The sequence below is a fragment of the Colossoma macropomum genome, unplaced genomic scaffold (assembly GCF_904425465.1).
Source record: "Colossoma macropomum unplaced genomic scaffold, Colossoma_macropomum, whole genome shotgun sequence".
NCBI classification, from domain to species: domain Eukaryota; kingdom Metazoa; phylum Chordata; class Actinopteri; order Characiformes; family Serrasalmidae; genus Colossoma; species Colossoma macropomum.
Genome location: NW_023494792.1, coordinates 1,842,755 through 1,858,020, shown reverse-complemented (window position 1 = coordinate 1,858,020; position 15,266 = coordinate 1,842,755). Strand labels below are relative to the sequence as shown.

General features: G+C 41.4%; 1 protein-coding gene across 1 annotated transcript in view; it reads left to right on the top strand.

Annotated features, from left to right (window-relative positions):
* tert (telomerase reverse transcriptase) overlaps positions 1 to 15,266 on the top strand; it is a 29,241-nt gene that overhangs the window by 9,242 nt on the left and 4,733 nt on the right. Inside the window, 11 exon segments of the mRNA XM_036577951.1 lie at positions 94 to 280; positions 1,618 to 1,771; positions 3,910 to 4,077; positions 5,119 to 5,280; positions 6,571 to 6,660; positions 7,138 to 7,220; positions 8,673 to 8,789; positions 9,108 to 9,179; positions 11,641 to 11,737; positions 11,739 to 11,827; positions 15,087 to 15,213. Of these exon segments, the coding sequence (XP_036433844.1) occupies positions 94 to 280; positions 1,618 to 1,771; positions 3,910 to 4,077; positions 5,119 to 5,280; positions 6,571 to 6,660; positions 7,138 to 7,220; positions 8,673 to 8,789; positions 9,108 to 9,179; positions 11,641 to 11,737; positions 11,739 to 11,827; positions 15,087 to 15,213 (1,346 nt within the window).

The window sequence follows — 15,266 nt, the reverse complement described above, 5'->3', positions numbered from 1 at the left end:
ACTGTTATCTATGAACATGGACTAAAGTGTATTAGCATTAAGCTAAACACATTAGCAGCAGCTGGTGAAGTCTGCAGTTTGTCTCTTGTCCAGGTCACTGTCCCAGCGAGCAGCGCTACAGGGAGTGGATTCTGGGTCAGTTTCTGCTCTGGATGCTGGACAGCTTTGTGCTGGGTCTAGTTAAGGCCATGTTCTACGTCACTGAGAGTATGGGCCATAAACACGCGCTGCGCTTCTACAGACGGGACGTCTGGACCAAACTGCAGGAGCTGGCCTTCAGGTACTGAGTCCTAATACTATTTGGAAAAGCTGCTGTTTCTCTTTATTTTGTGTGTTTTATGTTTTGGAAAAACACAAAACATTAACCCTGTGCGGTCAACGGACTCGCCCGTGCGTCAAATACAATACTTCTGAATCTGTTTGTGTGTCTTTGTGATGATCCAGCTCAGAAATCCAGTTCAGACACTTCCTGAATCTGTAGAGTCGCCCTTTCCATTCCATCTCATCACGAGATCATACGAGACTCACATCCGGAGTTATGAGCCTATGAAGAGGGGCTGAGATACACGTCATCTGCCTCTCACTGTGTTGAACTGGTGGATTGGTGTGTCCATCTACATTCTGTGTGAAACTGACCAATGGACACTCAGGAAATCACTAAGGACTGACCATCACACCGGAAACCCTTCATTCTTCATTCAGTCCACATCGGAGACTCATGTGAAACGGCGTGCAGAGAGTTTACAGCTGCTGAAGCTGCAGTGGTTTTGGAAAGTAGTGATGAAGATAACGGAGCATTTAGATATGAAACATATGAGGATCATGTTATATGAAGAGCCTTTAGAGGAAATTTTCAGAGGATATGAATGAATCGAGAGAAAGACCTCAGCCCACAGAGGGTTAAAGAGTTGTACAACTCAAGACTCATCACCCTGACCAGAACTAGGAAATTCATCTCAAGATCTGGATGTTGCTTTAAGGGTGATCGATAGTAAGTTATCAATAAGAAAGGAGACGAGAAAGAGTGTGTAACCTGTCATACTCATATCTCACATCAGAACAGCTATGCTCAAGATCCTTCAACACAGACTAGAGCTTTATAAGTAGCATAAATTTAGCGATTCGTTGTCTGTTCTGCCCGTAACCTACTGCTGGATCTTGTAGTTGGAGACAAAGTGAAGACAGGTAGCTGTCGTCTAATGTCTTTTAAGCAAGCAGAATGCTGGGTATTCCAGTAATAAGGAAATTTATGCAACATAGTTTATAAGCTAACAGTAGTTGGATAGCAAGCTAGTTGGTTGGTTTGCCCATTTCCACAAACCTATAAGCTAATAATCTGTAACTTACTCTTACTATTACTTATTATCATTATCAAGTGCCATCAAGTCATTTCCGAATCCTGGTGACCATATAGATGATGTTCCTCCAGAATGTCCTGTCTTCTCTTCGGGTCTTCAGGCTTCTGAATGGCTGGTTAACGATTCTAATCATCTATGTCCATCTTGTAGCTGGTCATCCTCTTTTACGTTTAGCTCTTCCAACGTCCAAAATAAGATCTTCAGTTTACTTATCTGGTGCTTTGGTGGTTTGTGTTATGCATTGTGGATACTTTTACAGGGAACACCTCTCTAAAGGCCAGTGGGAGGCTCTGACCCCCCAGCAGGTGGTGTCGCTGCCCAAAACCACAGTAACGTCCCGCATACGATTCATCCCCAAAACCAATGGTATGCGGCCAATCACACGGCTCACAGGCACTGGAGCGGCCCTGCAGGTGAGCCTACAGATCTCTGCTACACATGAAAACATGCACTTTGTTTCCTGTTTATGAACTTTAAGCAGAAAGCAGAGCGAGGAAAACGTTACAACTTGCCCCATGGGCAGGTGAACCGTAACAGGCTGTGGGCCGAGTTGTAATAGTTGAATAAAAGTCTGGTAAATCAATGAAAACACAATTAATTTAATACCACTCTAGACAGGCTTTCCAACCTGAGGACGTACAAATACATTCATCAAAATAAATATGATTATATAAGTATCAAACGCCCACACAGTACAACAACAAATGCGCACTATAGGAATGCTCTACACTACATGCACTACAGGAAGGGTTTAATAGAGTCACACTATATAGGAAGGGTTTAATAGAGTCGCACTATATAGGAAGGGTTTAATAGAGTCACACTATATAGGAAGGGTTTAATAGAGTCGCACTACAGGAAGGGTTTAATAGAGTCGCACTATATAGGAATGCTTTAATAGAGTCACACTATATAGGAAGGGTTTAATAGAGTCGCACTACAGGAAGGGTTTAATAGAGTCACACTATATAGGAAGGGTTTAATACAGTCGCACTATATAGGAAAGGTTTAATAGAGTCGCACTATAGGAAAGGTTTAACAGAGTCACACTATAGGAAGGGTTTAAAAAAGTCGCACTATAGGAAAGGTTTAACAGAGTCGCAGTACAGGAAGGGTTTTACCGTCACACTATTGGAAGGGTTTAATAGAGTCGCACTACAGGAAGGGTTTAATAGAGTCGCACTATAGGAAGGGTTTAATAGAGTCGCACTATAGGAAGGGTTTAATAGAGTCGCACTACAGGAAGGGTTTAATGGAGTCGCACTATATAGAAATGCTTTAATAGTCACGCTATATAGGAAGGGTTTAATAGAGTCGCACTATAGGAAAGGTTTAACAGAGTCACACTATAGGAAGGGTTTAAAAAAGTCGCACTACAGGAAAGGTTTAACAGAGTTGCACTACAAGAAGGGTTTAACAGAGTAGCACTATAGGAAAGGTTTAACAGAGTCGCAATACAGGAAAGGTTTTACCGTCACACTATTGGAAGGGTTTAATAGAGTCGCACTACAGGAAGGGTTTAATAGAGTCGCACTATAGGAAGGGTTTAATAGAGTCGCACTACAGGAAGGGTTTAATAGAGTTGCACTACAGGAAGGGTTTAATAGAGTCGCACTATAGGAAGGGTTTAATAGAGTCGCACTATAGGAAGGGTTTAATAGAGTCGCACTATAGGAAGGGTTTAATGGAGTCACACTATATAGAAATGCTTTAATAGAGTCACGCTATATAGGAAGGGTTTAATAGAGTCACACTATATAGGAATGCTTTAATAGAGTCGCACTATATAGGAATGCTTTAATAGAGTCGCGCTATATTGGAATGCTTTAAGAGTTGCGCTATATAGGAAGGGTTTAATAGAGTCGAACTATAGGAAAGGTTTAATAGAGTCGCACTATAGGAAGGGTTTAACAGAGTCGCGATACAGGAAAGGTTTTACCGTCACACTATAGGAAGGGTTTAACAGTCTCACTATAGGAAAGGTTCAAAAAAGTCACACTACAAGAAGGGTTTAATAATGTCTCTCTATAGGAAGGCTTGAATAGAGTTGCACTATTGGAAGGCTTGAATAGAGTCGCACCATAGGAAGGCTTGAAAAGAGTTGCACTACAAGAAGGGTTTAACAGAGTCGCACTACAGGAAGGGTTTAATAGAGTCTTTCTATAGGAAGGATTTAACAGAGTTGCACTATAGGAGGGATTTAACAGAGTCGCACGATAGGAAGGGTTTAACAGTGTCTCACTATAGGAAGGGTTTACTAGAGTCACACTGTAGGAAGGGTTTAATACAGTCGCACTATAGGAAGCATTTAATAGAGTCGCACTATATAGGAATGCTTTAACACTCATGATGAAAAAGTTACTTTTATGCTATATAACATTCTTCAGGGAGATTCTGGAGAAACAACTGACTGACTGCTGTCAGGATTCACCGATGACATTGCTAGAGGAACATGAGAAGATGACCAAAAGCACTTTGTACTGGAACCTGTTTAGCTACATTAAATATCCACATTACATTTTTTTAATCGTGTCTCTGTTTTCTCTTACAGCAGTTCCAGAGTTCTGTGCGGGACCTCCAGAACGTGTTGGGTGTATGTGTGCGGGAGCGGCCGTCTCTGCTGGGCTCCACAGTGTGGGGGAGGCAGGACATCCACAGAGTGCTGAGCTCCATCGCACCCCAACACACAAACACACGACACCCCCTGTACTTCGTTAAGGTCTGAACTAACACACTCACAGTCACACCGTAGGAAAAATTTAATACAGGCGTACTGAAGAAAGCATTAATACAGTCATAATGGAAGAGGCGAGTCATACAGTCACACCATACAAAGAGAGTTGCACTGTAGACAGGGCTTGATAGAGTCGTACCATAGGAAGAGTATAATAGAGTCACACTTTAGGAAGGGCTTAATGGAGTCGCACTATAGGAAGGGCTTAATGGAGTTGCACTATAGGAAGGACTTGATAGTAACACTATAGAAAGGGCTTAATACAGTTGCGCTATTTGAGGAGTTTAATAGAGTCATGCTATAGGAAGGGTTTAATGGAGTCGCGCTATAGGAAGGGTTTAAAGTCACACTATGGGGGTAAAGTCAGCGTTTATAGAGCACGCTATAGGAAGGGTTTAACAGAGTCACACTATAGGAAGGGTTTAATAAAGTCAAGCTATAGGAAGGGTTTAATAGAGTCACGCTATAGGAAGGGTTTAATAGAGTCACGCTATAGGAAGGGTTTAACAGAGTCACACTATAGGAAGGGTTTAATAGAGTCAAGCTATAGGAAGGGTTTAATAGAGTCACGCTATAGGAAGGGTTTAATAGAGTTGGGCTAGAGGAAAGGTTTAACAGAGTTGCACTGTAGGAAGAGTGTAATAGAGTTGCACTACAGGACATGGGTAGTACGGTTGCACCACATGAAGGGTTTAGCACATCTGTACTGAAGAAAAAATCAATACATTTGCACTACATGGAGCACTTAGTGCTGTCACACTGTAGAAAGAGTTTCATAGGGTCGCACTGTAGGAAGTGGTTAATACTGTTGCACCACAGGAAATGTTTAATTCGGTTGCACTGTATGAAAATCAATACATTTGTACTGTTTGGAGCACTTAGAGCCGTCACATTGTAGGAAACGTACTGTAGTAATGGCTTAATTCAGCCAGGCTGTACAAGGAGTTTAATAAAATCATACTGAAGGAAAAGTAAACATTATTATTTTCTGTTAAAATTATAAATCCCTCTCTCTGCTGCCTGTAGGTGGACGTTAGCGGTGCGTACGATAGTCTTCCTCACGCTAAGCTGTTGGAGGTGGTGGAGGAGGTTCTGGGTCCAGTTCAGGATTACTGTTTCTCTCTCAGACACTACGCTAAAGTGTGGAGGGATTCTTCACTCAGCATCAGGAAACAGTTCTGCACCAAGGTACCGAGAACAGACCTTATAATGGTTTAGTGAGGGGATCAGATTAGATACTATTCATATTAATAAACAGTTCTGCTGCACACAGCCTGTTTCTGCTGATCTGAGATCAGACAGGCTTTTATACGTTATACTACTATGCATGAGATAATTTGTACATCAGTTCAGAAGCAAATTTTACATTTTATGTCTAAAAGCAAAACCTTTCACACTAGTTATACATTACTATAAGACAGTGTTCTAACTATCATTAATTGCTTGTTTAGGCTTGTTTTGTGTGCACGCTGATGGTGCAACACACATTCAGAGTGAAATAATCATGACAAATGAAGATTGAATGCAATTATACGTAACCCCATTATTTAATCCAGTAGAACAGACCACATGCAGGGTCATGGTCTTGTATATGGGTCATTCTGCAGAAACGTCCACTATCCGTAGGAGTCAATCCTCATTGGTGTTACACATAATAAAGGTATAATAAACACATAATAAACACCAAAAACATTTTTAATGAAAAATGCATTTTACAAACTGGCTGCTACAGAACATCAAACCACATGTTGTCAATCATGGAATATCCAATAAAATATGGAATTTAATCCATTTGTGTTCTATTTTTTCACAATGACCTCAGAATAAGTCGGTCACACCAGTGACTTCAGCTAAAAGCTTCATATGAAATCATGAGCTAAATGAGAAAATCTCTGATAACTGAAAGACACAGTGGACTCACCATGAGCTTTTCTTCATAGATCCTCAGAAAACAGGTAAAAGGAAGTCAAGTGATGTCATCAGTGTGACTTTTATTTCAAAATAAGAGATTTTTTAGTTACGCAGTAACACCAGTGACACGACTCCTGGGGACCACAGCTTTCATTATGTATTTTATAATATTTATTTGGCATTTATTTTCTTTAGGTCATTTATTCACATATGTCATAGTCATGTATAGATTATCGCAGTTAAAAATTTTACCTCAAATATGGCCTCACCCTTCACACATGACTGTGGGGACAAGCTCTTCTGAGGTGCTTGGAATTCTATATGATTGATTTGAAAACCGATATTGTTAAATTAAGGCTCAAGAATGTGTAATTGTTAAAATAACATTGTTTTATTTTAAAATCTAAATAAATTGTAACCCTCACATGTTTTTGAAGTGTAATATATCTGTAAACGCTAGGGACACAGAGGTCAGCAGGTTCTAGTGGGATTTGCCGTATACTGTGGTTACCAACGTTAAAGTCTGTGTGTCGAGCTGTGTGAAGTGCATGTGTGCTGTGTGCTCAGGCCGATACCGTCGAGTCGTTGAACATGAAGGGGTTTGCTGTGGAGGAGCAGAACAGCGGGAGACTCCACAACGCCATTCTGGTGGAGAGGGTCAGTGTCCATCTAGCTGTTTATGGTGTTTTTCCTTTGGGCAGTGTGGTACGAGGACCTGTCTCTGTTTCCCATTGCATAACAGAACCAATAAAAGTAGAAGGGGTCACACGATTATCTGTAGTGCAGTGGGCACCAGCCCTGGTCCTGGAGATCTACCTTCCATCAGAGTCTAGTTCCAGCAGCAGTCTGCCGTACCTGCTCCAGCTCCTTATCTCCTTCTGAGGTTCTCGACTGGCTGGATGAGATGCATTAGTGCTAGGTAAGGGCGGCAGGAGCGTTTTAGATGTGGGTTGGAGTTAAACTCTGCAGGAAAGTAGATCTCCAAACACTTATTATCACTTATTATCTGCCATTCACTGCTTCAGACACTTTATTCATAGAATGACTCCAAAACCATTGATCAGCATTAGTTATTATAAACTTATTACACATTGTGTTGAAAATGTGAGTTTTGTGCTGCTTGGTGTCTTCCAGTACTCCATGGAGGTGAGAGGTGTGGACGTTCTCCAGTTTTTTAAGCAGATGCTGAGCAGCTACGTCATTCAGTACGACCAGAAGTACGTCCACTATCACCATCTCAGCCTTCATAAACCACCTCACATACACGCAATCTATGTAGCACTTGTGTGTGTGAGGAGTTCGACCTGATAAAATCATAAAAGAACTATACAGAACAAACACGGTAAACAGGGATTAACGGTCATATGTGTGTTATGGAGCTGGACGCAGGTCTCGAAAGCTGGTTCTGGACAGTGACTGTTGTAGAGAGCCATATAAATGATGAACTGGACTGATTTTGGCTGTGTTCATGTTTTAATGTTGAATAAATGCTGCAAGATAATAAAGACGAAAGTAAAGTTGGAAGGAACTGAGTAAAATATTAGGTAAATAATAAAAACACAATTTATTTTTACAGAGCACCTTTCATACATATATCAGCTCAGTGTGCTTTACAATTTAATAGTAAGTTGAAAAATGAAAGCAAAAGCACACAAGATAATAAATAGAATAAAATCAAGTATTGGGTAAAATACAATAGAAAATAAAGTGATACAGTGAAAATATAAATAAAATTGCTGTGCATCGTAATGGTGGACATTGCACTAATCTAACTAATCGAATCATCTTCACAACATCACGGAGAGTCAAAGAAGTCTTGAGTCTGGCGGTATTTCATAACTGGTAGAGAAGTTTTGCCCATAAGAACATATTATGAATACGGAACAGAATAGGGCCCAGTACTGAGCCCTGGGGTACACCTGAAACAATAGCGCTAAAACATGAAGAATATCCACCAAAGGTCACACATTCTTTCCCCCAAGTCAAATTGGGTTCGATCCAGTGTAGGACAATGCCTGCAAATCCTGTGAAAAAGCTCTGTGAAAAGAACAGTGTGGTCAACAGTATTGAAATAGGTAGGTTAAAAGAACCAGAGTCAGTCGCTATTAGAAGATTATTTAGAAAAGAGACTGGTTCTATTTAGAACCATGAGTTCTTTGTAGAACCATTTGCATGCTTAAAGCGTTCTTTGCATAGTGAAATTGTTCTTCAGATTGATGGAGAATGTGTCGGATATGAGTTCTCTGGGGAACCTTTTTCAAAATTGTCCTTTATAGCACCAAAAAGGGTTCTTCGACTTTTACAAGCTTGACATTCTGACAATAGCAGAACCCTTTTTGGTGCCATACAGAACCATTTTCAAAAAGGTTCTCTGTAGAACTCATATACAACATGTTCTCCATCAATGTGAAGAACAGTTGCAAAGAACCCTTTACACATGCAAATGGTTCTACATTTAGAACTCATGGAACCATTCTCTTCACTAATGAACCCCCTTTCTGTAAGGATGTACTGTTAAGATAAATTCCTTGTGAAATGACATGACCAAGACACAGATCTGATTATGACACAGTCTGATGTGTTGACCATTTATTTGACTGTTGCTGTTCTCTATTCTGAGTTACCCTGGAGGGAGTGATGGTGCTCTGTAACCTCTTTGTGTGTTGTAGGTGTTTCCGACAGGTGCGCGGGGTTCCTCAGGGTTCTGCTGTGTCCACCATGCTCTGTAACCTGTGCTATGGCCACATGGAGAACTCTCTGCTGAAGAACATCACGGAGAAAGGAGGGTGAGTCCAGGACCAGGTGCGCCATTAACACCTGCAGACACAGGCATTTACAGCTCAGCTGTTACCCCTTAAACACCCAGGAGCCACAAGGAGGTCCAGAGTTCTCATCAGTCCTGTAACTCAATAATATCTCAGTTAGTTTACCTTGGTAATTAATGAATAATAAGCTTTAGGGTGTAATAAGCCTGGACATTCAAGAGGTTAACTCACTGGATTAATATATGCTGATCACATTCCATTACCTGTTCAGATATCAGCCTTAGCTGTACCAATCCGCACCACTAGATGTCACTATTGCCTATTTCTACTCTCCTGCAGGTGCCTGATGCGGCTGGTGGATGATTTCCTGCTCATCACCCCGAGACTGAGTAAAGCAGTGCAGTTCCTGAAGTAGGACTTTAATAACTTTTCCTATTTGCAACTGTATTAGAGTCCTCATAAACTAGGACTTCATTAACTTTTCCTGGAGTGCGACTGTATAAAATCGTCCTAAACCAGGACTTCCTTAACTTTTCCTGGAGTGCGACTGTATTAAAATCATCCTAAACCAGGACTTCCTTAACTTTTCCTGGAGTGCGACTGTATTAAAATCTTCATAAACCAGGACTTCATTAACTTTTCCTGTAGTGCGACTGTATTAAAATCTTCATAAACCAGGACTTCCTTAACTTTTCCTGGAGTGCGACTGTATTAAAATCTTCATAAACCAGGACTTCCTTAACTTTTCCTGGAGTGCGACTGTATTAAAATCTTCATAAACCAGGACTTCCTTAACTTTTCCTGGAGTGCGACTGCATTAAAATCTTCATAAACCAGGACTTCCTTAACTTTTCCTGGAGTGCGACTGTATTAAAATCTTCATAAACCAGGACTTCCTTAACTTTTCCTGGAGTGCGACTGCATTAAAATCTTCATAAACCAGGACTTCCTTAACTTTTCCTGGAGTGCGACTGTATTAAAATCTTCATAAACCAGGACTTCATTAACTTTTCCTGGAGTGCGACTGTATTAAAATCGTCCTAAACCAGGACTTCATTAACTTTTCCTGGAGTGCGACTGTATTAAAATCTTCATAAACCAGGACTTCATTAACTTTTCCTGGAGTGCGACTGCATTAAAATCGTCATAAACCAGGACTTCCTTAACTTTTCCTGGAGTGCGACTGTATTAAAATCGTCCTAAACCAGGACTTCATTAACTTTTCCTGGAGTGCGACTGTATTAGAGTCTTCATAAACTAGGACTTCATTAACTTTTCCTGGAGTGCGACTGCATTAAAATCGTCCTAAACCAGGACTTCATTAACTTTTCCTGGAGTGCGACTGTATTAAAATCGTCCTAAACCAGGACTTCGTTAACTTTTCCTGGAGTGCGACTGTATTAGAGTCTTCATAAACTAGGACTTCATTATCTTTTCCTGGAGTGCGACTGTATTAGAGTCTTCATAAACTAGGACTTCATTAACTTTTCCTGGAGTGCAACTGTATTAAAATCGTCCTAAACCAGGACTTCCTTAACTTTTCCTGGAGTGCGACTGTATTAAAATCGTCATAAACCAGGACTTCCTTAACTTTTCCTGGAGTGGGACTGTAATAAAATCGTCCTAAACCAGGACTTCGTTAACTTTTCCTGGAGTGCGACTGTAATAAAATCGTCATAAAGAAGGACTTTAAAACACCTTTTCTATTGAGTGACTGTATTAAGTCAACAGTAGGACTTTTTACTATGTGCGACTGTACTAAAGTCTTCTTGTAGTCTTCCTACAGTGCGACTGTACTGAAGTCTTCTTGTAGTCTTCCTATAGTGCCACTGTACTGAAGTCTTCTTGTAGTCTTCCTACAGTGCGACTGTACTAAAGTCTTCTTGTAGTCTTCCTACAGTGCGACTGTACTGAAGTCTTCTTGTAGTCTTCCTACAGTGCCACTGTACTGAAGTCTTCTTGTAGTCTTCCTACAGTGCGACTGTACTGAAGTCTTCTTGTAGTCTTCCTATAGTGCCACTGTACTGAAGTCTTCTCTTAGTCTTCCTACAGTGCGACTGTACTGAAGTCTTCTTGTAGTCTTCCTACAGTGCGACTGTACTAAAGTCTTCTTGTAGTCTTCCTATAGTGCGACTGTACTGAAGTCTTCTTGTAGTCTTCCTCTAGTGCGACTGTACTGAAGTCTTCTTGTAGTCTTCCTACAGTGCGACTGTACTAAAGTCTTCTTGTAGTCTTCCTACAGTGCGACTGTACTAAAGTCTTCTTGTAGTCTTCCTCTAGTGCGACTGTACTGAAGTCTTCTTGTAGTCTTCCTACAGTGCGACTGTACTAAAGTCTTCTTGTAGTCTTCCTACAGTGCGACTGTACTGAAGTCTTCTTGTAGTCTTCCTACAGTGCGACTGTACTAAAGTCTTCTTGTAGTCTTCCTATAGTGCCACTGTACTGAAGTCTTCCTGTTGTCTTCCTACAGTGCGACTGTACTGAAGTCTTCTTGTAGTCTTCCTATAGTGCGACTGCACTAAAGTTGTCCTTTAGTCGTTCTTATGTTGGATCGGTACTAAAGTGTTCTTATAGTCTTCCTATATTTTGATTGCACTTAAGTCCTCCTACAGTGTGACTGCATTAACTTTTCCTGGAGTGCGACTGTATTAAAATCGTCCTAAACTAGGACTTCATTAACTTTCAATACAGTACAACTTACACTACATCTTAAAGCACAACAATATTAAACATTAAACCGTTATGTATTAAATGGACTTTTTCCCTCAGATCTTTCTAAGTACACCTTTGCCTCTGTGTTTGTCTGTCTCTCTGACTGTCTATCTCTCCCTATCTCTCTACCTGTATCTCTCTATCTCTCCCTCTATCTCAGGACCTTGCTGGCAGGGGTTCCTGATTACGGCTGTGAGATTAACCCACAGAAAGTGGCTGTAAACTTCCCTGTTTCGTGACGAGCTTTCGTTCCCGGAGATCACAGAGCTTCCCCTGCAGTGCCTGTTCCCCTGGTGTGGCCTGCTGATCGACACCAGCAGCCTGGACGTCTACAACGATTACTCCGGGTACCTGAGTCCTGCTTTCTGTCCGACGGGGCTTAATCGCACCTACATATCGCAGATTTTATCGTGCTTGGTGTGGATGCAGGGCCGTTTGCTGCTGTAAGCAGTAGAGGCTGCACCTTTTTTCAGTTATGCTATTAGCAGAAAAATAATTTATCAGGACTGATGAGAGAAGCATCAGTGCTTCTAAAAAGCAGAAATTTCCACATTATAATTTTTTATTCATTTATTTTATTATTTATTTTATTTATATAGAAGACTCTTTGTCCTCTATATGTGGTGAAACTGCATTTATATGTATTTATATCATATAACTCTGATTAAATTTAATCTTGTATCCAGAATAATATGACAGAGGTGGGTGGCAGGACCCTCCAGGTAGCATGTTATGCTGAAACAGCCCTGCTGTATCTTTCAACTCCAACATCAGCTAAGCAAGCCAAGTTATTAGTAGCATGGTAGAAATAATAGCTAGCTAAGGTAGCTAGATAATTATCTAGAAGAACCAAATGGAGCCTAAGCGGCATTAGCAAATTAGCTGTGACCCAATAGAAATACGAATAAAAATAATCTGGCATTATCTTCCAGGACAGTTGAGCATGAGAGGCTTAGCAATTCCCAGATCAAACACTGCGATGGAAATCTAGCCATCGGTGAATATAAGAGTTCTTTTGGTGCCTAAAGCTGCGACGCTGTTCATATATGTGACATATTTCATGGATGAGCAGAATCACTTACCCACATACCCACTCGTATTCCTCTAAATTCATGGCTGTCACTCTTGACATGCTGCAGTTTGGCCTTTTACCTGCTGAATCACCCACACCTGCTCTAAACCCCCCCTCAGCGTTATCAGGGCCGCAGATCTGGACCGATTGATGCTGTGTCTACTCTGCTGATGTCATCATTACCTAATACTGTTATATTGCTGAGCTGAGTCCGCTGAGGTTCTCCTTATCTCCTCCTGTGATCTGGGTTACTGCTTTATGTGCATTCCTCTCACGAATACGTATAGGGTAGCCTTTATATGCCTGTCTGCGTATAGTTAATAAGTGATGTATAGCATTTATCATTAACATACTCAATGTAAAATACACTATATAGACAAAAGTATGTGGACACCCCTCCTGATTGTTGAGTTCAGGTGTTTCAGACACACCCATTGCTAACAGGTGGAGAAAATCAAGCTCATATCCTTACAGTCTCCATAGACAAACACTGGCAGTAGAAGGTCACACTGAAGAGCTCAGTGACTTTAAACAGGGCACTGTCAGAGGATGCCTCCTCGGCCACGAGCCAGTTTGTGATGTTTCTGTCCTGCTCGATCTGCCCCTGACAACTGTAAGTGTTGTTATTGTGAAAAGGAAGCGTCCAGGAGCGACAACAGCTCAGCCACGAAGCGGTACTCACAGAGAGGGACCACCGAGTGCTGAAGATCACACTGTCGGTCACATCCTCTGTTGAATCATCACTAAAGAGTTCCAAACTGCCTCTGGAAGCAACATCAGCACAAGAACTGCACATTAGGAGCTTCGCAAAATGGGTTTCTGTGGCTGAGCAGCTGCACACAAGCCTAAGATCAACATGCACAATGCCAAGCGTTGGCTGGAGTGGAGTAAAGCGCCGCCACTGGACTCTGGAGCCGTAGAAACGTGTTCTGTGGAGTGACCAATCAGCTTCTCTATCGGTCAGTCTGATGGACGAGTCTGGGTTTGGCGAATGCCAGGAGAACGTTACCTGCCTGACTGCACTGTGCCAGCTGTAGAGTTTGGTGGAGGAGGGATGATGATATGGGGCTGTTTTTCAGGGGTTGATCTAGAACCCTTAGTTCCAGTGAAGGGAAATCTTAATGCTTCAGCAGAACAAGACATTTTGGACAATTCTATGCTTGCAACTTTGTGGAACAGTTTGGGGAAGAACCTTTCCTGTTCCAGCATGACTGAGCCCCAGAGCACAAAGCAGCTCCATAAAGGCCTGACTGGGTGAGTTTGGTGTGGAAGAACTTGACTGACCCTCACAGAGCCCTGACCTCAACCCCATCACACACCTTTGGGATGAACTAGAACAGAGATTGTGAGCCAGACCCTCTCGTCCAACATCAGTGTCTGACCACACAGAGACTTTTTTTTTGTTCTATAATAAACTTTCAGTGCACAGATCCACTTCACCTTTACACACACAGTGTCTTTAAGTTATAAATATGAGAAAAAGTTACATAATCATAAACGAAAATAGGTTTAAAACGTATTCAGACTCCACAGATGAATAACATTAGGATTTTGTTGCGAATCCGTTGTTGATGGAGCATCTGCTCTACGAAGTAACTTGAAGCACTGTAGTTCAGTTTTGGTTGCTCTTAAACTCTCTTTGGTTCTCTGAGGTTACAGGGTCCTCAGATGAACGTCCAGTTTCAGAATCCTCCATAAATGATCAGTGGGGTTCAGTCAGGAGATCAGCTCAGCCCTGCAGCTCCTTCAGCTCCTTCAGAACCCAGTCTGAAGTTACTCTGGCTGTGTTTGGGGTCGTTGTCCTGTTGAAACATCTCGGATTGAGTTTCTGAGCTGCTGAGATTAAATTCTCCTCTAATATCTCCATCACTCCACTCATGTTTTCTCCAGTGCTGTTTATGGAGAAGCAGCTCCAGATCATGATGCTCCCACCACCATGCTTCACTGTGGGAGCTCTTAGGACTTGATTTATTTTTTATTTAACCTTTATGTTGTGACTTGTGCACTTTGTATGTCCATTTTTCACTTTTTTTGTGTATTTTAAAAATCTCCAGTTAGTCTTTGAATTATTTTAAAAGGTAAAAATGAGCAGACCAATAGAAACAGTCCAGCAATCTGGTCACATTAACGTCCATTACAATCCAAGACCATTTTTTCCTCCTCCTGTAAAGTCTTCATTTTGATAATCTATACATTAATTAAAATATTGTCTGAACAGATTTTCTCAGTTCCAACTCTCAGTATCAATTTCATTTTTATTAATACAAATATTTGTCTGTGCTTATAAATACTAACTTTTTTGTTCATATTCTTAAATATAAGTCTCAGGATGTTGTGTGTGTGACTGGATATGTGCGCTGGAAGTTTATTAAATAAAAACCAAACTGTGAATACTCGCTTTTCCCCTCACTGTATTTACTGTATGACGTAATTAAAAACAGTCTGTTTAAGAAAGCGTAAACAAACCGAGTCTAAACTGAACTGTGTTAGTGATACAGACGGTGTAGCTGACTGTCTTTGTCTCCGCCCCTCAGATACGCTGGCCAATCACTGCGTTACAGCCTGACGTTAGGCTCCTCCCCCTCAGCGGCCGTGTTCATGAGGCAGAAGCTGCTGACGATCCTCCGGCTGAAGTGCGACACCATCTTTCTGGATCTGCGTGTGAGTTACGCACAATCACGGACATCCAGCTGTCTGTGGTTCTGCTTTCTGTA